Consider the following 27205-nt stretch of genomic DNA (forward strand, 5'->3'; position numbering starts at 1 on the left):
CAGTCATGGCCAGGCGTGGTGGCTCATGCCTGTAATCCCCGCACTTTGGGAGGCTGAGGCAAGTGGATCACCTGTGACCAGGAGTTTGAGACCAGCCTGGCCAACATGATGAAACCCCATCTCTATTAGAAATATAAACATTAGCTGGGCATGGTGGAGCGCACCTGTAATCCCAGCTACTCACGAGTCTGAGGCAGGAGAATCGCTTGAACCTGGGAAGCAGAGGTTGCAGTGAGCTGAGATGTCCCACTGCACTCCTACCTGGGCGATAGAGCGAGACTCTGTCTCAGGAAAAAAAAAAAAAAAAAGCAATCATTATCTCACAGTTTCTATAGGCCAGGAATTTAAGTTGGACTCAGCCTTGGTCTAAGCCCAGTGGCTCTGGCTCAGGGTCTCACATGGTTTCTGTCAGATGGCGTCTAGAGTGAGGAGGAGCTGGGGCACTCGGAGGTTGGCCCGGCTTCTCTTGCTCTTTGCATAGTCTCAGGCCTTCCTTTCTCTCTCTGCGGGCTTGTTTGAGCTTTCCCACAGCAAGGCAGCCTCAGAGCAATCACGGTGTCTACATGGTGGTGCAGGACTTTAGCAGGAGTGTCCCAGTGAAGGAGGCAGAAGCTGCTTCACACTGGATGACCGGTCCCTGAAAGTGCCATAGTGTCACCTCAGCCATTACTCCCAAGCCCTCTCAGATTCAAGTGGGGGTGACAGAGACCCCACCTCTCTCCATGGGACTGGTGTCAGCATCACTTTGTAAGAAGACGGTGTAGGATGGGAGACGTTGCTGCAGATGTCTTTGGAAATACAATCTGTTACAATTGTGAGAGTTAGATGAGTAAACACAGGAAATGCCTAGAACAATGCCTAGGCATCGTATATAAATGGTAGCTAGATAAAACCAAGGGTGATTTTGACCATATGCAACTTATTCATGATGTGCTGACTGTAGGATGTGACTGCCACTATGGAAGCCAATCCACTGAATAGCAGCATTTCCCATTTGGGTATTGAGGGATCTATAGGAGTTCACCAGACTGAGGCAAGCAGAAAGGCATTCTACACAGAGAAATTAACTTTGCAAAGGTGTCGAGCTGGAGAGAGGAGTCCCTGGAGCAGGAACTTAGCTCCAAGTGGCAGGGCTGGCCTGAGGTGAGGAGTGAAGGAAGTGACTGGAAAGCCCAGGTTGAGAAAAGTTTTGCATGTAGGTTTTGTACTTAATCCTGAAGGTTCCAGGATGTCCGTCTGTTTCTCAGGCAGCAATATGAGAGGCTTGAGTACCATCATGAGGAAGCCATTTCTGAGACCGAATCAACAGGATCTTGGGAGATACTGGACTTGGGCGTGTAGGGAGAGGTCAGGACTGATGGGGCCCACTCCCAGGTGTCTGGCACTGGTCATTTACATCGGTTTTGAATGTGATGTGCGTACCTAGCCTGGCTTGCTTTCCCTCCTTTTCCAGTATATTAGAAACTTTGTGATTGTTCTCTGCTCAGATTGGCTCTTTGGTAGGGGAGGGCAGAAGTGTAACTCCCTTGGCAGAGGGGTCTGGAGGAGCCTGGCAGGGCCAGTGGCCTCTTCCTCTGCCCCCAGCCCCGTCTGTGGAGAGTGGCTCCTGCTCCCTCACCCTCTCCTCTCCCAGCACCCCTCCCCACTCTGATCACAGCCTCAGAGTCCAAATGAAACCAGCCAGACTGTTCAGGGGACTGTTGCGACGTCTCCCTGAGCCCCTGCTCTGGAGCCCCGAGCACCAGCCTGGAACCCTGACTGAGCCAAAGGCGTCACCCCTGGAGCAGGTGACTCTGAGCGAGGCCATGGCCCGGGTCTGTGTTTCCAGGATGTTTACGTTCCTGTGGATCTGTCTTTGCGCGGCTCCGTGTACTTCCGGGAGCCTGTGTGCTCACGCCAGTGTGCCCACTCGTGTCTCCCATGTCTGTCCGTGAATATGTGCCCTCTGTCTTTTTGGATGTCTCTGTGTGTTCGCATGTGTTTGCACAAGTATGAGGTGGGCCTCTTAGGCTCTCTCCAGGGCCCCCATGGTATCTCCTCATAAATGGCAGGCAAGTTAGGGTGCTCTGAAGGGGGCTAAGTGCGAGGAGGGGCTGAGCCAGGGGATAGCCCTTGCCCCTGGGGGCCTGTGGTCTGAGGGAAAATCCAGACCTCACCAATGTGGCACACTCAGCAGAAAAATACAAATTTCCAGATTTGAGAAATCTCTTTAGGAGCCCTCATGCTGCACTTGGCCTGGATGTTGGGCACCCAGGGTTAGACAGACCCTGCCCCTACCTTCCAGAGCCAGCCCAGGCAGTCAGCTGTGCAGTTGGACACTAGCGTGGCTGCTGAATGGATGGCTGTACAGGGCACATGAAAACAGGTGAAGGCATGCCCGGGCCTGCTGGAGAGTCAGGGAGGGCTTCCTGCAGGAGGAGTTTGAGTGGCAACTCCAGGGCTGTTTGGGGGATGAGAGGAAGGAGATGGAGAACAGAGCTGGGCTTGGCGTCAGATGGCACTGGAGGGTTTGAAGAGGGAGATGGGGAGGGTGATTCTCATCTTCCAGGCCTGGAGGTTGGAGGGAATGGAGGTGCCTTGAAATGCGTGGAAAGGGAGAGGAGTTCCCATTTGGCCACTGTGGGTGTGAGCTTCCTGTGGGGTGTCCAGGTGCAGGTGACCAGAGGGTTGCAGGATACTTGAGTCTTGAGCTTGGTCCAGGCAGAGACGGGTGGTTGAAGCCATGGGGTGGATGATACTGCCAAGAAGGATATGGTGGGCAAGGGAGGGAAAGGGGGCTTAGGATTGAGAGCAGCAGCATTCAGGTGTGGGCAGAGAGACAAGCCAGCAAGGGGCTGGTGAGGTGGGGCCAGAAAGGGGGACGAACAACCGGGCAATTAATGTCCCGGAATCCAAGGAAGGAGACTGGTTTTAGGAGGGCGAGTTCTGCAGTGTCAGCTGAGGATGGAGAAGTGCCCCATGGATTTACCCACACAGAAGCCATTGTTGAACTTGGTGGCAGCAGAGGGTATAATGGGTTTTGCAGTGGGTGGGAGGAAGTGGAGATATGGGTGTAGACAACTCTCAAGTTTGAATGAGAAGGAAGGAGAGAAAGGGAGGAGAGCTGGGAAGGGGTGCCGGGGATGAACTGCGTGAGCCCCAGGCTGCTCATTGCTGACTGGAAGGAGCCAGAAGAGGAGAGAGGAGAGACCAGAGGGAGGAGAGAGGGTAAACTGGTCATCTGTAGACACCCGCCTAGTCCTCTGCCCGCGGCAGGGAGGGTGCCTGGAGGGGGTGGTGCTTTCTGGAGGAATGGTTGTGGAGGGCTGAGGGTGGAGGAGGTGCAGTGCTGGGCGGGTAGCCTTCAGTCCTGCCCTGACCTCTGCCAGTCTTCGCATCTGCAGAGTAGGGTGGTAGCAGCCACCCTGGGGCGTGGGGAGGATCCCAGGAGGCAGAAGCCCCACTAGCTCAGAGCATCCTCATAAACCAGGTTCAGGTCAGGAGTTGAAGCTCAGGGCTGGGCGGGGTTGGCCTCTGGTGGTTTTTGCATCTTCAGTGCTCACCAAAGCTGTTTCGTAGACACTGCAAACAAGAAAGGCCTGGGAAGGTCAGGATGTGGATGGCCTGCTTCCAAAGAGGCCACACCCAACCCCATCTCTGGGCCCAGCTCCCAATTACAGGGAAGTTCTTCCTTTGGGTCTAGCCTAAGTTTTTCCCGCTGTGCATTCCCTTCTGGTGAACTTGTTCAACCCTGCTCCATGGAGCCAAGCCTATCAGCCGACCACTTGGAGTGGTGGCCAGTGTTTTTACAACTTGTTTTCATGAAGATTATTTGAAGTCTCCTTGCATTCCCAGAATGTCAGACCCGCCCTGATTCACAAGGATTGACCAAAACAGGGTCTGAGCCAACCAGAGGAATCTGAGGACTTAGTCATACCCCTTGGATCATCTGCACATTCCTTTCCTTCCAGTTAAAAAAAAAAAAAAGGAAAAGAAGAAGAAAGAAGGAAAGTTAGCCTAGATGACCAGGAAGGGACAGCGGTATTTGGGGATGTAAACAAACTCAGATGATGCTGGCCATGGATGAAGGGGTGGGGCCTGAGGGGTCAGTGCTTGGCTTTGCACCTGGCAGACGTCAATTCAAGTGCATGTTCTGCTGCTTGTAAGATGGGGATCTTTCACAGGATACTCTTCATGTCTCTGAACTTCGGTTTCCTCATCTCTGAAATGGAAACATTGATGGCACCCACCTCAGACACCTGAAGCAGACCTAGAAGCAGACCCTGAGGCAAGGATTCGTGTGACAGTGATTCATTAGGAAGCTTCCCTGCTAAGGGAAACCTGCTAAGGGAATAGGAAATGTAGAAGCAGAAAGAGAAAGAGGAGAAGCAAGAGGCTATTTCCAGCCGAGCTCCATAGAAGAACTTTGGCTTTGTCTTCCGGAGGAACTCTCATGGGGACACTGTAGGTCATACCCGAGGGCTGGCCCTCCAGGGGCAAAGATGCTGGAGAATTCATACCTCTCCCTCCTGAGTCAACGGATTATATGAGATAAAGCATGTAAGGTGCTGATTGCCCAGGACCTGGCACCAGCAAGTGACAGCTATGAGAAAGGGGTGTGCAGAAGGGGAAATCTCAGGCTGTGTGGTCAGCAAGGGGCAGTGCCTTCTGAGAGCCTGCCTGTGCTCCACTGCTCCTGTAGCCCCAGGTCTTTGTCTGTCAGCTTTTAGAGGCAAAATCCCACAGAGCTCCCGCCCCCATTGTTCTCCCGGATGACTTGGCTTTGGGCAATCTCTCCAGTCAGTCCAGGTCCCTCCCAGCCCTAGAGGCCGGCCCTGGTGCCCTGCTGTAGTTCTCCCTTCCAGCCCACCCACCCAGCCTGGAGGGCATCAGTGATGATTACGAGGTGGGACAAGGCTTAAGGACAGAGATTAGTTCAAGGCCATGGAAGCACCAAATGCCCATAGAGAAAATCGAGGCCATTGTGGCCCATCCCCGCCTGAGTCGAATTTGGATTTGACTTTTCTTCGCAGCCCACCCACTCTGTGTTTCCATAGAAGGTACTCAGGGATCGCTTGGGGGAACTTGCGTAGGTCAGCACATTCCAGGAACAAATTAACAGGTTGCCCTTCCTGGCTGTACTGACTAAATCCTAAGACTCCGACTATGTGACTCTCACTTTCACTGGTGATATCGGGCTGAGTTAGCCCTCATGGGACCCACTCTTACCCTTCTCCTGTCCGCTGTGATATCACAAGAGATGTTACCCATGATCTGGCCTCCCCACTCAGGCCTCTGGGAGTCAACCTCCCCCTCCACTCCCCCCACCCCCAACAGACCATGACAGGCCTGGGTGCTAGTCCACACTCTGTCACCTGCTGTGTGACCTTAGGCAAGTCACCTCCCATCTCTGAGCCTCATGAGGTACCCTATGTTTGTAACCAGTTTTGTATGTGCTCACCTAGAAATCAGGCGATTGTAACATGGTGTTAATCCCTGCTTGACGCAGTGGATGCCCAGAAAGGTGAAGTGATTTGCCGGTGATCACACAGCAAAAGGGCAGAGAGGGCTAGGACCTGCTTCCAACCCCACGGCCAGTTAAGTGAGCATCCTACTCTTTTATCAGCTCTGCTCTGGCCCCCCAGCCCCTCTTTGATTCAGAACTTGAATTAAGCCCCTAGTGGTCAGGATGAACTGAGCCAGGCACCGAAGTGGTCAGTCACTGCTGCAAACTCATTAACTCATTTGATTCCCATGTATTGTGTACCTATTGTATAAGGGGTTCTGTGCTCAGATAAGTACAGTTTAACTTTCACCAGGTTTAACATAGAATCCACTGCAAAGGCTTGGGCACCTGCAGGTGCCAAGAGTGAGGGTGCCCTTAGGGTGGTGGTCCCAGAGGAGAAAGTGGTCTAGAAAGTCTAGAGCCCCCTCACTGTCCAGAAGGCAGGCAGGGAGTGGCTAGGTTGGGGAGGTGGATGTCAGGGAAACAAGTTTGTTCACTCCTGGGTATTCACTGCTGCCTGTGGTGGGTCCAGCACTGTGCCAGGCTGGGGGTGAGGCTGGGAGACAGCTTTGATTCACCGTCAAGGCCTCCACCCCTTACGCGTCCTGCCGCCTTTGTTCACACGATGCGCTTGGTGTGTTTGTCTACACCATTAGCTCGTGGGCTCGTCCAGCAGGGGCTCCGTCTGTCTGCTGGGCCTACAGGAGAACTTAGGAAATGTGTGTTGGTGACTAGATTTTTGGTGTCTAGACTGGCTTGGTAGTAAGAGTATGAATCCAGGAGACCCTAAATCCCCTCGAGCCTCTGTTTACCATCTATAAAAAGTATCTACTGCAGCCAGGCGTGGTGGCTCATTCCTGTAATCCTAGCACTTTGGGAGGCCAAGGTGGGCAGATCACTTGAGCTCCGGAGTTCAAGACCAGCCTGGGCAACATGGCAAAACCCCCTCTCTACAAAAAAATACAAAAATTAGCCGGGTGTGATGGCACATACCTATAGTCCTAGAGACTCAGGAGGCTGAGGCGGGAGGATTGTTTGAGCCTGGGATGTAGAGGTTGCAGTGAGCCGTGATTGCACCACTGCACTCCATCCTGAATAACAGAGCGAGACTCCATCTCCAGAAAAAAAAAAAAAGTCTGCAGTGGGAGGCTAAGAGGAGTAAGATAGCACACATAGAAACCTTGGCCTCGTACAGAGAGTATGTCCAGCCCTTGTAAATGTTGGGCAGTATTAACAATAGGTGGGGCCGGGCGCGGTGGCTCAAGCCTATAATCCCAGCACTTTGGGAGGCCGAGATGGGTGGATCACGAGGTCAGGAGATCGAGACCATCCTGGCTAACATGATGAAACCCTGTCTCTACTAAAAAAAAATACAAAAAACTAGCCGGGCGAGGTGGCGGGCGCCTGTAGTCCCAGCTACTTGGGAGGCTGAGGCAGGAGAATGGCGTAAACCTGGGAGGTGGAGCTTGCAGTGAGCTGAGATCCGGCCACTGCACTCCAGCCCGGGCGACAGAGCGAGACTCCGTCTCAAAAAAAAAAAAGAAAAAAATAGATGGGCCCTCAACACTGTGCCAGACTGAGCAGGAAACATGAGGGAGATGGGGTCTGGCCCCTGTTACAGCTACTACACACTGTACAGTTTACACAGCCCTGTTACGTCCTGCTCACTGGTTCTCCCTGTCATCCCAAGATGGGATCTGGGCAGGTGCCAGTATCCCCATATGACACAGGAAGATGTTGACCTGCCTTCCAGTGGCCAAGCCAAGAAAAAAAGCCAGGTCTCCTGGCTCTCAGTCTCCTGCTCACTCCTCTGCTCCCCCACCTCCCGAACTTGCTTCCTGCTCTCTGGAAGCTCCTTGTGAAAGATGCTAGGCAGGGCAGTGGGCAAGGAATGTGGAGATTTGCCAGCCCAGGTGTTGGGGGCTGAGGGTGCATTGTGGTGGCTTTAGCGCAAAGTAGGTTACTGCGGCTAGTAGGTCCAGAGTAAGGGGGCAAGAGGAGAGGTGAGGGAGGGGGACTGAGTGGGGATGCAGAGGAGGAGGAAAATAGCTGTGGGCTATAGGTCACCAGGACCACTGCCCAGCTGGATGGCAGGGGGCTACTAGCCTGGTGCAGCAGAGGCTTCTGGGCCCTCCCAGCCTAGCCGGCTCCCTTTCCAGGGGGATGGTGTAACAAGAACTGGGGATGGAAGACCCTGGGCACCCTGGCTCCCCTGCAAGGTGGTATGGGAGCTGAAGGGACTTTAAGGAGTACAGGGTCTGTGGGAGAGGCCGGTCAAGTTGTGGTCACTGCCCCTGAGGAAATTTGAGTGCTTACTGCCCTGGAAATACAGCCCCACGCACAAGGCGTAAGCATAAGGACCTCCATGTGGAAAGCACTTGTGAAAGGCGGACTGGGGAAGGTAGGGCTGGCTGGCAGACATGCAGTTGCTCACAGATGTGAGGTCACCAGCACGGGTGACCTGGGCCCCGCAACATAAGAGGTGGTGGGTGGGGAGTGGACGAGCCCCTCCTAAATTTGGAGAACTGAGAGCAAAAATACAAATAGAGATCCATGTATCTTTGTCAGATATTTGAAGGTTGTAAAGCAAGCCAGGAGACTGTTAAATAAAATAGATTTGATTTTGCCACCGTGACAAATATACCTTCACAATGTACATTGAAATACGTACATTGTGTACTTATTTACATTGTGTAAAGTTTAGTTTTATTTGAGAGTGATAAAATATCAAGAATGTCTGAATTTAATTATTGCACATCTCGGGTATATTGTTGTTAAGCTGATGATGTTCAGATATAAAAAATAAGACTTAATTCTTTTTTTTCTTTTTTTGAGAGAGTCTCACTCTGTCACCCAGGCTGGAGTGCAGTGTGGTGTGATCTCAGCTCACTGCAACCTCTGCTTCCCAGGTTCAAGTGATTCTCCTGCCTCAGCCTCCTGAGTAGCTGGGATTATATTGAATATATATTTGAATTATATATACATATAGTGTATGTGTGTGTGTGACAGAGTCTCACTCTGTTGCTCAGGCTGGAGTGCAGTGGGCATGATCTTGGTTCACTGCAACCTCTGTCTTCCGGGTTCAAGCGACGCTCCTGGCTCAGCCTCCCGAGTAGCTGAGACTACAGGCACGTGCCACCATACCCAGCTAATTTTTTGTATTTTAGTAAAGACAGGGTTTCACCATGTTAGCCAGGATGGTCTTGATCTCCTGACCTTGTGATCTGCCCGCCTCGGCCTCCCAAAGTGCTGGGATTACAGACGTGAGCCACTGTGCCCAGCCTTTGTATGTATTTTGTTATTGTTGTTGAGATGGAGTCTCACTCTGTTGCCCAGGCTGGAGTGCAGTGGCATGATGGTAGTGCACTGCAACCTCTGCCTCCCTGATTCAAGTGATTCTCCTGCCTCAGCCTCCTGAATGGCTGGGACTACAGGCGTGTGCCACCACACCCGGCTAATTTTTTTTTTGTTTAGTAGAGACGGGATTTCACCATGTTGGCCAGGCTGGTTTTGAACTCCTGACCTCAGGTGATCTGCCTGCCTAGGCCCTCAGAGTGCTGGGATTATAAGCGTGAGCCACAGCATGTGGCCATCAAATTTTGTATACTTTAAATACAAACACATTTTATTTTTAGTACTTTAGATTATTGCTATCAACAGAACACAAGTGATGAAAATCTTGATTATAACAATATAATTAGTGATCTTGCTAAAATAAAGATTTTATGAAATAAATAAAAATGAGCTGTGGCCAGTTGCAGTGGCTCACACCTGTAATCTCAGCACTGAGGCTGAGGCAAGCAAATCACTGAGGTCAGGAGTTCAAGACCAGCCTGGCCAACATGGTAAAATCCCATCTCTTCTAAAAATATAAAAATTAGTTGGGCATGGTGACACATGCCTGTAATCCCAGCCACTTGAGAGGCTGAGGCAGGAAAATAACTTGAACCTGGGAGGCAGAGGTTGCAGTGAACCAAGATCTTACCTCTGCACTCCAGCCTTCTAGCCTGGGTGACAGAGCGAGATTCTGTCTCAAAATAAATAAATAAATAAATAAATAAATAAATAAAAAGTAAACGAATGTAAATATAAACATAGGCAAATTTATTTTATGTTTTCAAGAGGGTTTTTATTCCATAAAATGATCTATTAAAATGAAAACAATACCCATCACAACGAATGAAGATCAGATTTTTAAATAAAATCTTTAAATAGACATGAAATATTAATTCAATTTTTGAAAATTTTATAGAAATGAAACTATTCACAGTTCTAGTATTCAATGTCCATCTAGTTGCAAATTTAAAGAATTAATACCAGACTTCGTGTTACATTAATATGAGTTGCAGAATATTATAAGATGTTCCTCAGCCACCATGTGCATTTTTGTGAATATCACACTAATTCATGAGTACTTTTAGAACCACAAATTGGAGCAGGAAGAAATGCCAAAATAAAGGATGCACAGCAGGACTGGAATAGAGATGCTTGCTTATGCAAGAAACTCGTGCTCACTGCTGTCTGGGAGGAAGGCTTTGACAAGCTAACTTGTGTCTCCCTTGTATATTTTTGCCATTCAGGCCTCACCCCCGCTGCACCCCTCCCCCAAGCAGCATCCATCTCCCCCCTCAGCAGCAACACGACCCGTAGACCTTTACAGCATCTTCACAGAATCACCTTTTGTTCTTCAAGTTCAAGAAATGGAAAGGCCTGGCATGGTAGCGTGCCTGTAGTCCCAGCTACTCGGGAGGCTGAGGCCAGAGGGTTACTTGAGTCTGGGAGTTCAAGCCTGTAGTGTGTTATGACTGTGCCTGAGAATAGCCACTGCACTCCAGCCTGGGCAGCATAGTAAGACCCAGTCCCCAACTCATGCCTTAAAAAAAAAAAAAAGAAAAGAAACAGAGAAGAGTTTAACTGGAGCCTTACAGGTGTTAATCAGGAGCGAATGTTTAGGATTACAGGTCACATGAGTGTAATGTGACAGAGGCTCCTGTGTAGTCTAATGAATTTATTTGTGAGAGAGAGTGTGTGTGTGTGTGTGTGTGTGTGTGTGTGAGATGTGTGGGGGTCCCTTTTCCCTGTGTAAGGGTGTTCGGGGGGTGAATCTTCTTGCCAATAAAGAGTTCTCTATCATACAGTGAACAATAGACAAATGATAGATCTTATGCTATAGCTAGAGTTTTACATCTAGGTATCTTTCTTTTTTTTTTTTTCCAAGACAGAGTCTCGCTCTGTCGCCCAGGCTGGAGTGCAGTGGCCGGATCTGTTCCGCCTCCTGGGTTCACGCCATTCTCCTGTCTCAGCCTCCCGAGTAGCTGGGACTACAGGCGCCCGCCACCTCGCCCGGCTAGTTTTTTTTTTTGTATTTTTTAGTAGAGATGGGGTTTCACCGTGTTAGACAGGATGGTCTCGATCTCCTGACCTCGTGATCCACCCATCTCGGCCTCCCAAAGTGCTGGGATTACAGGCTTGAGTCACCGCGCCCGGCCCCATCTAGGTATCTTAATTCACTCATTCATTTCACTCATGTGCGTTTGTTCATTCACTTAAAACCCTATATTTGCAAGGTGCAGTGGCTCACGCCTATAATCCCAGCACTTTGGGAGGCCAAGGCGGGTGGATCACCTGAGGTCAGAAGTTCAAGACCAGCCTGGCCAACATGGTGAAACCCTGTCTCTAGTAAAGATACAAAAATTAGCTGGGTGTGGTGTGTGCCTGTAATCGCAGCTATTCAGCAGGCTGAGGCAAGAGAATCACTTGAACCCGAGAGGCAGAGGTTGCAGTGAGCCGAGATTGCACCATTGCATTCTAACCTGGGCAACAAGAGCGAAAGTCTGTCTCAGAAATAAAATAAAACCCTGTATTCACTTGCTCCAACCCTTCATTTCATGTAGATTACCAGGCTATAGCAGTCTTTTAGTGCAGTCCATGATCCTATGAATGAGGATCAGAGAGGGTACTGATACTGATGTACGTAAGACGCACAGCCAGTCCACAGCAGAAAAGTCCTCAGGCCAGGCAGCAAAAAGTGGAGGGTGAGTGCCAAGTTTGAATGTCAGGTAAAATCTGAGCAGATGTTGCTGTGTCCCAATCAGCTTCCCTTCCTTCACCAGCTTCCACTACTAAGCCATCTGCCCCAGGGCACTGGGGGATCCTGCAGGGAGTTTCTGCTTGAAGAGCCTCTTCCTGTTTGGGGCCGAGCACTTCCTTCAGTGACTCACAGCCTCCCATTGGCCCCGTGCTGGGAAGGCAAGGTGGGAGTGGAGCCAGACCCGGGCGTGTCACCCTCAGCCTGAGACCCCAGCTGGGTGACCTGACACAGGATAGTGGGCACAGGCTGGAGGGAGGAGGAGGGGAATGGCAGGAGGATGTGAGACCATTCTGCCTCACCCAGCCTGGTGGGCAGGATGGAGAGAAGACAGAGTGGGGATGGGGACGGCCTCCACGTCCAGCCAACCCCACAGGTAGTTTCCAGGGCAGCTGTGGGACCAGGTAAGGCTGACAGCAGAGCTGAGAGCCCTGAGGAGACTCTGCGGTACTTTCTTTTCTGACAGGCCATAAGGTGTGGTGGAAGGAGCACTGGGACGGAGTCATGGACTTGTATGTCTCACACCAGCTTTCTGGTGGTCATTTCAGTTTTCTGCCCCTATCTGGGCCTCAATATCCATGTCTGTCTGATGGGGGAGCGGTTTGATGGCTGTGACGTTTTGTGCAGCTTATAGGTTTGAGCTTGAATTCTGGCTCTGCTGCCTTGCTGGGTGTGTTCACTTCTCAGAACCTCCATTTCAAAATCTGAAATAATAGTCACTTTAAGTGTTTTACGTATGGTAACTAATTTAATCCCCACATTGACCCTATGGGGTAGGTTTTATTATTCGTAGTATTTTATACCTAAGGAGATTGAGGCACAGAAAGGTTAAGTAATTTGCCCAAGGTCACACAGTAAGAGCCAAGATTCTAACTTGTGTAGTTTGACTCCAGGTCCCATGCTCTTGACTCATTCTGGCCTTGCTCCTCAAATTGTGGTCCAGGGACCTGCAGCATCAGCATCACCTGGGAGCTTATCAGAAATGCAGAATCTCAGGCCCCAGCCTAGACTTACTGAGTCAGACTGCATTTTAACAAGTTCCCTAGGTTTCTGAGGTCCAAGGCCCCAGGAAATATAAATAGACCATGGCTTCTCAAACATTAAAGTTTAGAGGAGAAGCCACTGGTCTATTTTTATTTCCTCTGCCACTTAGGCCTTAGGATCATTGTAGGGGGTAGAGGAAATAAGTATGTTTTATAAACTGTAAAGTGCTGTACATTCAGGGCACTGTGAGAAATCTGGGGACTGGAGGTGGAGAGGGGCAGGCCTGGTAGTGTCCCAAGTGCTGATCTCTCAGTGGCTGTCATTTCCCAGCTGTCTCTGAGTCCAGCTCTGTCCACCTCTGGTTCACACACAGAGACGTGGGTTTGACCGTATGTTTCTTGCCAGTGTGTGGCTCTAGAGTACAGTTGGGTTGGGGAGAGTTGTCATATTGGCACCAGGAGGCTCAGGTCCCAGCCCTGGCTCTGCCTCTGTGTAATGTAGGTAGGCCTCCGTCCCTGCAGCCTCAGTGTCCCTAGTAGACAAGGTGTTAGCATCCTCTGAGGCCTGCAATGCTGACCTGCAGTCTCCTCCTCACCTCTCCTGGCCCCTCTGCTTCCCATGGCCTGTCGATACCATCTCTTTTCCCAGTTCCTGGGCAGGGGGTTGCCCTGCTGGCTGCTGGAGCTGGTGATGGGGGAGGTGGTGCATGAGTCAGAGCTCAGGCACGTAATTGTGGTGCCCCAGATCCCACCTCCGGGCTACCGTCCTTCCCTTAGCGGCTGCTTTAGAAGAACAGCTGGTTTGGCAACTACCTCAGAGAAACAGGTCCCTGGGCAGCGTGAAAGGGCCTCTGCCCCCAGGGTGGCTGAGCTTTGGATCCTGGGTCCGTGGGTCCTGGAGGGGCAGGAGTGGTTCAGGGAACAGGTTGTATGGGTTGGGCCTAGGGCTGGTTTGTGGGCAGCATGCGTGGAGGTGGATTGCATGTGCCGGGTTTCATGGCTGGGGATTAGATCACGTATGTCCTGTCAGCCCTCCCACCAGCTTTGTGGCTTCCCCAGGGCAGGGACTTGGTGTCACCCATCACTGGGCCCCACACTCAGCATGGGATGGGCACTCACTAAGGGTCAAGTGGGACAGTAGAAGGCAGGATGAACTGATGAATGAACTCACTGGGTTTATCCCCTTTTCCTCTCAGCTCTCCCAGTGAAGTGATATCACTGCCTCTGTGGACAGGACACCCCCAGGAGCCCAGCTCACAGCCACTGGTACCTTCTTCCAGGTAAAGAGAAAAGGAGGGAGGGAGAAAGGAGTTCAAGACAGGCTGCAGAGGGCAGCTGTCTGGGTTCTTACACAATGTCCACCTCCCCCATGGGGGCAGCACTCTACGGTTTATGAAAAGGCATAAATGGGATTATTGTCCCATTTTATGGACAGGAAAAACTGAAGCTCTGAGTAGACTTGTCTCTTGCTTAGTACAGCGTTCCAGGTACTTGTCTGAGAGCCCATGAGGCTGATACCATGGTTATCCCCACTTTATAGATAAGGAAGCTGAGGTATAAAGGCATTTAGAAACTTGCTCCATTAAATACATGGTAGAGTTGGGTTTCAAACCCAGCCAGGTCGCCAGGCACGGTGGCACGCACCTGTAGTCCCAACTACTTGGGAAGCTGAGGCAGGAAGATCGCTTGAGCCCAGGAGTTCGAGTTCCAGTGAGCTATGATTGTGCCACTACACTCCAGCCTGGGTGACAGAGTGAGACTGTCTCTAAAAAAAAAATTAAAATAAATAAAAACCCAGGCAGGCTGACCTCTTCACAAACCCTGTGATTTACTGCCCCTCAAGAGCCCAGCATTAAACTAAGTTTCCTTGACCTCCAATCTGAGGGTTGAATGGGCTCCCAACTCCAGAGAAGATTTATATTTTAAAAGAGAATCCTAGAGAAAGTGATGCTTCCTCCAAAGGAATGAATGACAAATAGTGGATTTGGAGGCCTTATATCATGGAACTGTCATGAACCTTCAAGGTGGGCCAGCCAACTCCTGGGACTTTCTTCCTCAGCATTCAAGCAAACTCGGTTTTCATTGGTCACCAAGGTGAAACCTGGCCATTTGAAGGAAGAGAGGAAAAGTTTAGGCCCCAGGTTCTCCGACATGCCTGGAAGCAGGGAGACTGCTGCTCTTTGCAGAAGACTGTGAAGAGTAGCAGTGTTCATGACAGTGATGAAATTAGTATCCTGTGCTAGATCTGGGGTCATCTTACACTAGATATGGTATAGAAATGTGCAAATGGATATCAGAGGTTTAAGAAAAATTTGTGAGAGAAAAGTACGTAATTTAGTTTTCTTTTTTTTCTTTTTTTTTTTTAGTAACTTAATTTTTTTCTGTAAATTGGGAAAAGGCTAATTATTATTCAGAGGCAGAATTCAGGCTTTCAGAAGTGGCTCTGCAGTTGTGTGGTGTAAGATGCTTTGATTGGTTCTTTTTTTTCCTTCCATCTTGCATTTAACCAGCTTTTTGACTGACAACTAATTAGGTACCTCCTTGGTGCCAGGCCCAGTGCAGGGGACATAGGTCCCCTATACAGTGACTCTTCTAGTAAGGACAGGGCCTGGCATATCTTATGTCCCCATCACCAGGTGTGGGGCTGCAGACACTATAGGTCTTCAGAAAAGCTTGGCCAAGTGGATCAGAAGTCTGAACCTGGGGAAGCTCTCAGTCTGGCGGGCGAGGCAGCCACGGAAGCAGATAATTACAGCACACTGAGGCCTGTGATCATTCTCAGGAGCTCTGCCAGATGATGTGAGCACAAAAAGGAGGAGGCAGTGGGCTTTTGTTGGGGGGAATTAGCCCAAGCTTTACACGGGGTCTGTTTGTTAAGATGGATGGGATTTGGATTGGGATTTGGGGAGGGCTTTCCTGGCAGAGGGCCCAACCTGAGTGAGGCGTGGAGGTGGGAAAGCTGGGTAGGTGTTGTCTTTGGAGCACAGTGGTACAAGGAGGGGCAGGAGAGGACAGAGACAAGATTGCTCTGTACAAGTCTCCACTGTACTCACGCTCCTTCTCCTCCTCCCCCGCCCTTTCATTTACTTGGTGTGCCCCACTTTCCCACTCCCCCTTCCCTGGGTCTGAGGAAGAGCCATCAGAAAAAGCCAGCCTGGCTCCTGCAGCTGAGCCACTGGGCTCCTGGAAGGGGCTTGCACAAGTCAAACTGAGGGTGGGGGATGCTGAAAGTCTCTGCGGCCCCCAAGTAGTTGTCCCGGGGCCCTTCCCTCTCTCTGCCTGCTCCCCAGAGAACCTGTCAGTGTCACTGGGGGAGAAGGGGGTGGGGGCAGGATCTCTTCTTAGGATGGCCTTCCTACAGTCCTGTTGGCTTGGAGAAAACTACTCAGCCCTCCAGGGAGGGAGGGGCCTGTCACTAGGAGTATGCGAGCCTAGGGAAGCCACCGGCTGGTCTGGAGAGACTGGAGAACCACCAGCAGGAGCGGCACAGGGGATTTCTGAATGGAAGGGGAGGCTGGATGGAGTACCTCCGGGACTTTGGCGCTGATACTGTGTGACTTAGCAGTCTGAAATCCAGAGATAGTTTGAAGATGCCAGTTGAATTGTTCAATGAGGATTCCATGACACTGTGAGTCTTGGGTGAAGTGATTCTAGAGCTCCAATTTGGGGCATTTGGAGCCTGAGATTTTGAGTTCTGAGATGCTAAGCTGTGCCCTCTGGGAAAGGCCAGGTCACTTTTGGTGACTACTCAGCCCAAGCTCATAGCCCTGACCTGGGAAAGAGAAGTCCTTTCTGTACCAAGAGAACCCAAGGCCCCCGGGCAGGCTCCTGAGCTGGGGAAGAACTAGTCTACCTTCACCTCTGGGCCCTGCCAGCCTCCTCGCGAGAGGAATGACAATCAGAGGTCTCTTGGGACAGAAGTGTTGGGTAAACAGGAGGCCCTGGCATCACCGTGGAAAGAGATTAATAGTGACCCTAATTATGGCATGATTGATTCTTGGAGGCTCCGGCTGAGCCCCAGCCTTGGCCACTGAGTAACATTTCCCCAGAATGAGCAGGCTTGCAGGGCCTGGGTGGCACAGACACCACCTGCCTCTTCACCTCAAGGCCTCTCTCCCTGCCTCCTTCCAGGCACCTCTTCCCCAAGCCTCTCCCAACTGGAAGCTGCCCCTGTGACTTAGACTTCCTTCCTGCCCCTAGGTCTGGTTACCTTCTCTGCAGATTCCGTTAGAATCTAGGGCTTCTCCGAGGCCCAGAGAGGTAGAGCGACTTCCCCAAGGCTGTACAGTGAGATGGTGGCAGCTGGGATCTCTCTGTTCAAGCCATCAAATGAGGCTATGCAATGGAAAATAGACTGAGTCGTGAGCTACCTGCAGGAGGCTGGGGCTGTAGAGCATAGGGCAGGGCCGGGGATGAGTGGGTTCCACATTTCACTGGTTGGGCTCTTTCCGGAATCTTTCCTGTCTCCCCCACCTCCAGCCCTCGTCCTGGGGCCAGAAATTCATTTTGTAGGTTTGGGTTTGGTTGTTTTGTTTTGGGAAACGGTCCACTCGGTGAGCTGTTTGGGGTGCCCTCTGCCCTGGGAGAAGCCCCAATCACTGCCCTCCCTGCCACCTAGGCTTCTGCTGTGCTGTCTCCGTACCTAAAATGCCCTTCCTTCTCCCCTTTGTGCTGCAAATCTTTTCTCATTTCTGAATTCTGCATAGATCTCACCATCTCCCAGAAGCCCCTACACAGTGGTCAGGAAACACAGAGTTGTGGCATCCAGAAGAGATCGTGACCCAGTCAGGAAGGGCTTCCCGGAGGAGGGGCTACCTGAACTGAGATGAGCAGGAGTTCGCCAGGCATTGAGGATAGGCAGAGGGGCTCCACGGCTAAGGTGGTTTCACAGGCACAGCTGGGTTGGGAGCAGGGATGGATGAAGTGGTAAGGAAGGACCGCAGAAAGGCCCTGGTCCTGCTCCAAGGCCATGATCCTGGAGCCCTATGGAAACAAGTCACCATGGCCCTGCACCTTTCATGCCTGGCATTTCACTGTAAGGGAAGTTTGGGGTCATTACTATTTGTGAGTCATCTAGGCCACAATGTACCTATACCTTGATCCCTATCAAAGATGGTGGAGGCTCTTGGGCAGGGCCAGAGCTCTGCCCTGGTGCTCAGGATGACCAGGTGCCTAACTTTGTTATGGGCCTTCCTGCCACTTTCATCCAAGTTTTGAACTGCGTCCTAGGAGGGTGACTGTCAGGATGCCCAGTGATTAGCCATGGGAGCAGATGGGAGCTCTTCCCCAGTCAGACCAGGGAGGGATCAGGGGTTGGCCTTCCCTTTTCCTCAAGCAGCCCCCTCTCTGCTTTGCTACTGGGGGTGAGGAAAGAGTGGGTAGATAAAGGGTTTTAGAAGTTGAGTGCTGGAAAGGCCCTTGGAGATCAGCCGAGGGTGCTCAAACCCTCCCATGATACAGATGGGAAAACTGAGGCCAGAGGCTTGGGGCGGTCACTCAGCCCACTGGTGTTTGAGCTAAGCCTCAGACCATCATCCCAGGGCTGGGCTGGGGTTGAGGCCCAGCGAGGACAGCCATGGCCGAGGAGAAGGGGGGTTTCTCTCCATCTGCTTGCTTGCCCCCTTCCCCAGGGCCCTAGCACAATGCCAAAGGTCGGCCTCCCATCCCCACCCATCCTGGCACTGTTGGGGGTTTTTCCTTTCCTCCCCAATGTTCCTAGACTCATTCTGCCTATGCTTTCCTGATACCAACCAAAATATTGAGCTTGGTCCTTTGAGGTACAATTTTCAGTTATACAGGTGCTGCAGCTGGCATTGACGTGGAAGGTGATAGAAACGTGAACAGGCCCGCCCTGTGAGGCTGCAACTATGGAGAGTCTGGACTTTAGAGTCAACAGCCCTGGGTTCAAATCCTCCCTCCTCTGTGATTAGCTGTTTGGCCTTGGGTGAATTACCTAACCTCTTGGGTGCACGTGTGCGCGCGCGCGTGTGTGTGTCTGTGTGTCTGTGTATTTAATACACTTTTTCAAAAGCAGTTTTAGGTTTGCAGTAAAATTGATTGGAAAGTACATAGAGTTTCCATGTACCCTCCTCCACATTCTCCCTCCCCACAGTCTGGCTTATTCTTTTACATCTTATGTTAATAAGGTACATTTATTACAGTTGATGAACTAATATTGGTTAATTATGATTGACTAAAGTTCATAGTTTGCGCTATGGTTCACTCCTTGTGTTGCACACTGTATGGGGTTTGACACATGTCCATCATTACTGTATCATACAGAAGGGCTTTGTGGCCTCAAAATTCCTTGAGCACCACTTATTTTTCCCTTCCCCCTGAGTCCCTGACAGCCGCTGATCTCTGTACTGCCTCCACAGTTTTGCCTTTTCTAGAACGTCGCTTAGTTGGAATCATGCAGTATATAGCTTTCCAGATTGGTTTCTGTCACTTAGCAATATGCTTTCAAGGTCTCTCCATTGCTTTTTGTGGCTGGGTAGCTGACTCCTTTTTATTGCCAAATAATATTCCTCATTGTGTGGAATGCACTGCAGTTGGTTTGCCCATTCTTTCAGGCCCACGTTTGCAATCTGTTAGGTAAGATCATTGGTCTTCGCTCAGAAAGGTTGTCAAGGGGAGGGGATGCCTATGCAGTGCTCAGCACGGTACCCAGCAATGACCTGGAGTGCCCACACCACCCAGCAGCAAGTGCTAGCACATCAAACAGTAACCATTGTGGCTGGTAGTCCTCACACTGTACATATGTTAGTTCAGCCAATTCTTTTTATTATTATTATTATTATTTTTTAGAGATAGAGGTCTCACCATGTTGCCCATGCTGGTCTTGAACTCCTGGCCTCAAGTGATCTTTCTGCCTCGGCTTCCTCAAAGTGCTGGGATTACAGGCATGAGTGATGGCACCTACCTCATTCAGTTCTTGAACACATTTATTGAGTGCTTAAAACCTGTTAAAAGCTGGCAACACAGTGAATATCCTCATACCAATCAAGGTTTGGAATTGCAAACAACAGAAACAATTCAGGTTAATTTGGCAGAAGAGTTCCTTGGAAGGAACTAGAGTTGTTTCCAGAATCTGAGGGGTCTGGAGACCCATGCCTGGGTAGGAGTGGAGGGGGCCCAGGTACAGCCAAGGTTTCCAGGCTGTCGTCCCCTCTGGTGCAGCTGCCGCTGACCTCGCAGCACCTCACAACTAGTGCAGACATTCATGTGACTTCCAGACCTGAGCACTTAAACAAAAAAAAGTTTTATTGAGATAAAGTTCCCAACCATCACCACTAATTCCAGGACATTTTCTTTCTTTTTTTTTGGGTTGGGTGGTGGCGTGCAGGGTCTCACTCTGTTGCCCAGGCTGGAGTGTATGGCACCATCTCAGCTCACTGCAGCCACCACCTCCTGGGTTCAAGTGATTCTCCTGCCTCAGCCTCCCAAGTAGCTGAGAGTACAGGCGCGTGCCACTACCGCCCAGCTAATTTTTGTATTTTTAGTAGAGACAGGGTTTCACCATGTTGGCCAGGCTGGTCTTGAACTCCTGACCTCAAGTGATCCACCCGCCTCGGCCTCCCAAAGTGCTGGGATTATAGGCGTGAGCCACCGCACCCGGCCAGGGACATTTTCACCAGCCCAAAAAGAAACTCCACACTTACTAGCAGTCACTCTGCCTTTCCTCCCCAATCCTCCCAGACCCTGGCATTCACTGAGCTGCTTTCTGTCTCGGTTTTTGCCCATTTTGGTCATTTCTTATACATGGAATCACACGATATGTGGCCTTTTGTGAACTTGGCATGACGTCTTCAGGATTCATGTTGTCGCATGCCTCAATTCCTTTTTATTGCAGACCTGAGCACTTCCATGTATTACCCCATTTAGTCCCCATTCCCCAGATGAGTAAAGTAAGGCTCAGGGAGAGGTAGTGACCTGTCCAAGGTCATATAGCAAGTCAGTTGAGGGTGATCAGGCTAGAATCCAGGCACTTCATGATCAGAAAGGGGCTGGGAGCAGTGCAGTGTAGTCTGGGGGGCACAGCGTGGGCCTGGCAGTTATGGAAGGGAGAAAGGGTAGGGGAGCAGGCAGGTGCGTCCCGAGATGTGAGGATGGGACAGGACGCCGGAGGTGCACACCCATCCCCAGCATCCTGTCTCTGCTCCATAGTGGGTGTTTACTCTATCTCAGGCATGGACTCTTGGAAGGCTTTTCCCTGTGCAAGCAGGAGGCTGTGCAAGTTCAGGGATTCTGACAGAAAACAGGACTTTGGGCTGGGGTGGGGCCTTGGACATTAGGCTCAGAGGTGAGAGTGTTCTCTTGTCCCAGAGCCAGCAGTAGCTCTCGGCAAGGGATTTCTTGGGAACTTGGCTGGTATCAGCAACCCTGGGAGGTAGCTTGGAGAAATTGATTGGACCTAAGTAATGCCATTATCCCTGGCAGGAAAGGGAGGGAAGGTGATGGGCTGGTGAGGGATGGCGGAGAGAGTCCCGTCTCAGAGCTTGTCCCTGCTGCCAGGTGTGGTGTGAGCAGCATGCCTCCGTTAGCAGAACTTCCGGGCACTTGTCTGAAGTATGGTCCAAGAAGTCCCTAGTGCTTCCTGCTCTTGCTGCCCTGTGTTGTTCCCTGGGGACATGGGGTTAACGCAGACCATCCCATGGGGGAGGCAGGCATGTCCACAGTGCTCTCACAGTATGCCCAGTTAAAGAGGGAGGGACATGCCAGGGATATGGGAGGCTGGGGAGACCTCTAACCAAACTGGGCCTCCATGGAGGAGGGAACATCTGACGCTTGAAGGATCAGGAGGAGTTCACCAGGTGAAGGGAGGCAAGGCTGGAAGAGCAGTAGGGGTCAGATCCTGGTCACTGCCTGTTAAGAAGTTCAGTCCAGCTGCAGGTGAGAGCTTGGATTGGAGGGATGGGGCTGACAGCAAGGAATCTGGAGGAGTCCCCAGCCAGGGGAGATGAAGCCTTGGACAGGGGGAGTGGCTGTGGGGATGGCGAGAAAAGGGCCTTAAAAAAGGGTGGTAGAGGGCAGTGTGGCTGAACTGGGTTTGCAAGGCCTGGGTGACAACCCTGGAGACATCCAGGAGCTGCTGGCTGTCTCGATCAGAGGCAGAGCCTGGGTGGCCTTGGCAGCACCTGGTAACTGAAGCCGTGGGAGTGAACAAGATGGCCGTAGCCAGGAGAGCATACAGAAGACAGAGAAGAGGTTTGCCTCCCAGAGAATCCCCTACAGTTATGAACAGGGTGAAAATGCACCTTGGGGAGAGGAGACTCTGAGAGCCAGAATCAGTGAAGTTCTGGGCCGAGGCATGACGCACACACTTCTACTTCCCTCTTTTCCAGGTTTGAAGTGGAATTTCCATTCCTGGATGGGTTGTAATGTGCAGGCGTGGGGACAGGGGAGGGGCAGGCAGAGGACATGTGGGAATTAGTCCCGGGGCAGGGGAGTCCTGGGAAAGGAGTGTGAAGGCAGGGGAACCTGGGGTGGGATCCCACATGCATTGCAGGATGTCCACCTGTTGTACCTCAGCGTTGCAGTACCTGCTGGCACCTTTCCCTCACACTGCCCCCAATTGTGTGTCCTATAGAAGTCAAGGCAGAAGCTGTTACTCGCTTTTACAGATTCAGAAACCAAGGTTCAGGGAAGAGCCTGAGTGGCCTCAGCCACAGAGCAAGTCAGTGCGAGGCAGCATAAAGCTAGGCTTCTTTCCACATTGCACCTGCCTCCTCCCTTCCTGGGGAGGCGGGGGCAGATGTAGTGGCGGACATGACAGTAGAGACTCCCGTCTGGGGAGTGCACAGGGTGAGATCTGGCTCCCCTGGCTGTGGACCCTGGCCTCCCACCCCTGCGGGAAGGCTGGGAATGTGGGGGTGCCTATGTGGGCACGCAACACTCCCCAAATCTTCTGGAGTATAGTAAAGCTGAGAGCACCCCACACGAGCCCCCACCCACGGTCTCCCCAGCCCCATGGGAGCCAAGCTGTATCCCCACCCCAGCCTGCCCCAGGCCCTGGCTCAGGGAAGCCCCAGCAGCTGCACCATAGTCCACATGCCTCCCCAGGGCTCCCCAGACAGAGGCTGCAGCAGTCCATTCCCAGCACTCAGGAGACTCCAGGTCATTCAGTATTCCCAGCAAGCCCCTAATGCATCTTCCCCCTCAGACTGCAGGCTGTAATGTCATCACTGAGGTGAGGTCAGCATTGGGTGTTGGTGTTGGAGGGATAGGCAGAGGCCCTGAGTGAGGCCTGGTGGTGGAAGTAGTGAGTGGGACTGAGTTTTCCTTTCCTCCTACAGTGCAGCCCCTGGGGCTTTGGAGAGTGGCATCTTAGGAGCTCATGTTCCAGGCCTCAGCTCAGTGCTGACTCCAGGGAGCATACTCTGACCCTCCCTGCACCATGGTCAGTGCCCACAGGCTCCCTTCCCTCCCTTCATCATACACTGCACTTACCATACGGCTCGTGGGCCATTAGAGTCCAGTGACTTCAGGAGTCTGCAAACTTTCCCTCTGAAGGGCCAGACAGTCAGTATTTTAGGCTTTGCAAGCCATATGGTCTCTGTGGCAACTACTCAACACTGCAGTTACAGTTAAAACAGCCATAGACAATACATAAATGAATGAGCATGGCTGCGTCCAATGAAATTTTATTTATGGACACTGAAATTTGACTTTCATGTAATTTTCACGTGTCACAAGATATTTTTGTTTTGACTCTCACAACCATTTAAAAACATAAAGACTATTCTTAGCTTTTGGGCTGTACAAAAATAGGCGGCGGATCAGATTTGGCAGGCCCATGGGTTAGAGCAAGGTCCCTGGAGCCAGCCTGCCCGGGTATGAATCCTGGCTCTGCTGAGTGACCTTTGGTGAGTGGCTCAACCTTTCTGTGCTTCAGAGTTCTCATCTATAAAATGGAGATGATGATGATGATACTTTGGGGATGTAACATGGTGCAGTCACATTGGAAAACAGTTCGGCATTTCCTCAAAAGGTTAAACATAAAAGTTACCGTATGATCCAGATGTGGTGGCACACCCCTGTGGTCCCAGCAACTCAGGTGGATCACTTGAGTCCTGAAGTCTGAGGTTTCCATGAGCTATGATCGCACTACTGCACACCAGCTTGGGCAACAGAGCAAGACCTTATCTCAAAAACAAAAGTTAACATATAGCACAGCAATTCTTTTTTTTTTTTTTTGAGATGGAGATTCGCCCTGTCACCCTGGCTGGAGTGCAGTGGTGCGATCTTGACAACCTCTGCCTCCTTAAAATCGCTCCTTTAAGTGATTTTCCTGCCTCAGCCTCCCGAGTAGCTGGGATTACAGGCGCCCACCACCACGCCCAGCTAATTTTTGCATTTTTAGTAGAGATGGGGTTTCACCATGTTGGCCAGGCTGGTCTCGAACTCCTGACCTAAGGTGATCCGCCCGCCTCAGCCTCCCAAAGTGCTGTGACCAGCAATTCTATCCCAAAAGAAATGTGTACCCAAAAGAAATGAAAACAAACGTTCACACAAAAAACTCATTCACAGAAGCATTATGTATAACAACCCAAAAGTGATAACAACCCATATGTCTTTCAGCTGATCAATGGGTAAACAAAATGTGGTAGATCCGTACAATGGAATGTTAGACATAAAAAGGAATGACATGCTGATCCGTGCTACAACATGGATGAGCCTTGAAAACATGCTGCATGAAAGAAGCAAGACACAAAAGGCCACATATTGTATAATTCCATTTATATGAAGTCTCTAGAATAGGCAAGTCCATAGAGACAGAAAGTGGATGGGCAGTTGCCAGGGCCAGAGGAGTGAGGCCGGGGTAAATAGGGAGTGACAGTGCATGAGAAGGGTGCGGGGTCGGGGTGGGGGTTGTTAGGATGGTGAAACTGTTTTGGGATTAGATAGTGGTGATGGTTGTACAACTTGTGAATATACCAAAAATTGAATACTGTATATTAAATACTGAATTGTATACTTTAAAAGGGTAAATTTTATGGTATGTGAATTATATCTCCATTTTTTAAATGCGAATACTTCCTTCCTTCCTAGGGCTGCTGTTACAGTTTCTGCATGGAAAGCATTTGGAACAATGCCTAGCTGTTCCCCTCTCTGGCCCTCTCAGGGCCCTAGGAGTCTTTGTGTGTCCTGCTCACATTGTCTCCAGGGCCTCGGATAGGGCCGGGTACAGAACATATGACTGAGTTTCTGGGTCCCACAGGCCAGGGTTGGAGTCCTGACACCTCAGTATAGCTGTGTACCTCTGGGCAAATAGTTTCTCTGTTCTGAGTCCCGGGTTTGTCATCAGCAAAATGGAATAAGAATAACTCACAGTGATGTGCAGGACTGGATGACACCTGATACTCAGGGTGTGTGAGGTGCCCCAAGCTCATTGCCACGTGGTCACACTTGACCAACACTGGCCCCCGGAGGCTGTGGCTCCCACAGATATTTCCAGGGTGCCAAGCAGAGCTGAGGCAGTAGCTCCTGGCAGCCACACTTCAACCCTTAAGACACCTCTTGCTGCTATACCATCTTCCCATGGGCTAGGAGGCCCACCTGGCTAGGAGGCTCCCTGTGTCTGGAGAATGAATACTTTGGGGCACTAGAGCAGTTCCTAGATTGACTACGGTCCAGTTATGAGACAGCAGCCAGGCATTGCTCCTTGTTCTCTGAGCCTCAGTTTGTTGAGCTGTCAAATGGGTTTAGGACACAGAACCTGCCATTTCATATGGTTGTGCTGAGATGGAACAATGAATGTAAAGTCGTTACACGGTGCCTGGTGTATTTTAAGTGCTCAACACATCTCAGCTTGTATGATAATTTCTTCTAAAATGTTTATTTTGAAAGTCTGCTATGTGCTAGACACTGTTCCAGTTACTGGGAATACAGCAGAAAATACAACAGACAAAAATCCTTGCCTTCATGAAAACTGCATTATAGTAGGGTAGATAGACAGGAAAAATAAACAAGTTATATTTAAGGACAAGATTGAGAAAACAAAGCTGAGAATGTGGGAAGGAGCTTAGGGAACGTGGGAAGGGGCTACAGTTTTACAGAAGGTGATCTGGGACAGTGTCATTGAGAAAAGGACATGTGACCTGGTGCCATGGCTCATGCCTGTCATCTCAGCACTTTGGGAGGCCGAGGCAGGCAGATAACCTGAGGTCAGGAGTTCGAGACCAGCCTGGCCTACATGGCAGAACCCCATCTCTACAAAAATATGAAAATTAGCCAGATGTGGTGGGCACCTGTAATCCCAGTTACTTGGGAGGCTGAGGCAAGAGAATTGCTTGAACCTGGGAGGCAGAGGTTGCAGTGAGCTGAGATCACGCCACTGCACTCCAGCCTGGGTGACAGAGCAAGACTATCTCAAAAAGAAAAGAAAAGGACATTTGAAGACCTGAAGAGAGGAGGGGAAAGAGGAGGAAGCCGTGCAGGTTTCTAAGGGAAGAGCATTCCAGACAGAGGGGACAGCAGCATGCCAGGCCAGTGAAGAACGTGGAAGAGGTCAGGAATGACTGGAGGAGAAGGAGTAGGGAGGACGAGGGCCTGGGTGGGAGGCAGAGGACAGGTCCTTGGGGACCTGCAGGGGTGGGCCTGTGACTCCAAGTGAGACGGAGCCCCACTGCAGTGCTTTGAGCAGGGGTGACCCTCCCTGACCTAGGCTACAATGACTTGCTATGTGGTACCTGACTCTTCACCCTTCCCCTGCCTCACCACCCTGTGCTTCCTCCTGCAGGACCAGCTGGGGGCCTCCATGGGCGCCTGAGGGCCAGGCGCCAGGGCTGCAGGCACGAGTATGGTGAGACACCAGCCCCTGCAGTACTACGAGCCACAGCTGTGCCTCTCCTGCCTCACGGGCATCTACGGCTGCCGTTGGAAGCGCTACCAGCGCTCCCATGATGATACCACGCCGGTGAGCCACCCTGGAACAGGGTCAGAGGGACTCAGTGAGCCCCAGCAAGCCTGAGGGGCTGGGGGAGGGGTCTTACCTCTGTCTCTGCTGACTCGCTCTGGACAGGCCAATGGCCTTTCTGGGTTTCAGTTTCTCCCTCTGTAAAATGGGCTGATAGTAATTCCTGAATCTGCTGACCAGGAGGGCCAGAAGGAGTTCGTCCCGTTGACATGTTGTTAACTCTCCTCTGACATTGTTGAGGTTAGGCTGCTCCAGAAGGGAAGAGTCACCCCAAGGTAGGCAGAAGTCCTCAGCGTTCTGGCAGACCCTGACAGGCAGGCAGGCAGGCAAACAGGTGGGTGCTGGAGGAGAGAGTGAGGAGGTGGGCCCGGCCATCCTGGAGCCTGAGAGCTGGCAGGGCCACGGTCTGGCACCGGGGCTCAGTCACCTGAGCCACAGGCTTGCCAGAGCTGGCAGCAGGTGCACAGCCGGATAAAGAAAGCCTCCTTCAGTGCTGGGCTCCCCAGGCCAGACCTAAGCTGCACTCTTGTCCCTGGGGCGCTGTCAGCCGGTGGATCTAGTTTCTTCTCTGAAGGAACCCAATTCCTGTGTAGTGTTTGTCTAAAAGCTTTACTGTCTGGAGAACAACTTTCCTCCTCCTTCCTGCTTGTCTGAACAAAGAAGCCAGCCTCTAAATTCAGCCAGCCCCAGAAGAGGCTGGAGTGGCCAGGGGGTGGCAGGGTGTGGGCGGC

At 51.3% G+C, this 27205-nt stretch overlaps 1 protein-coding gene across 3 annotated transcripts in view; it reads left to right on the forward strand.

The window, feature by feature from the left end:
• The window catches only part of GDPD5 (glycerophosphodiester phosphodiesterase domain containing 5), a 94339-nt gene that overhangs the window by 25419 nt on the left and 41715 nt on the right, over positions 1-27205 (forward strand). The window contains exons 2-5 of one of the 3 annotated variants that reach the window (XM_012002024.1): positions 391-401; positions 13762-13836; positions 24608-24851; positions 26298-26474. In XM_012002024.1, the coding sequence (XP_011857414.1) occupies positions 26358-26474 (117 nt within the window). In that variant the 5' untranslated portion in view covers positions 391-401; positions 13762-13836; positions 24608-24851; positions 26298-26357. Of the gene's footprint in view, positions 1-390; positions 402-13334; positions 13482-13752; positions 13837-24607; positions 24852-26297; positions 26475-27205 lie in introns of those variants that run through there. The other 2 variants (XM_012002026.1, XM_012002025.1) reach the window with 2 other exon arrangements.

Source organism: Mandrillus leucophaeus, unplaced genomic scaffold, assembly GCF_000951045.1.
Source record: "Mandrillus leucophaeus isolate KB7577 unplaced genomic scaffold, Mleu.le_1.0 Scaffold674, whole genome shotgun sequence".
NCBI lineage: Eukaryota > Metazoa > Chordata > Mammalia > Primates > Cercopithecidae > Mandrillus > Mandrillus leucophaeus.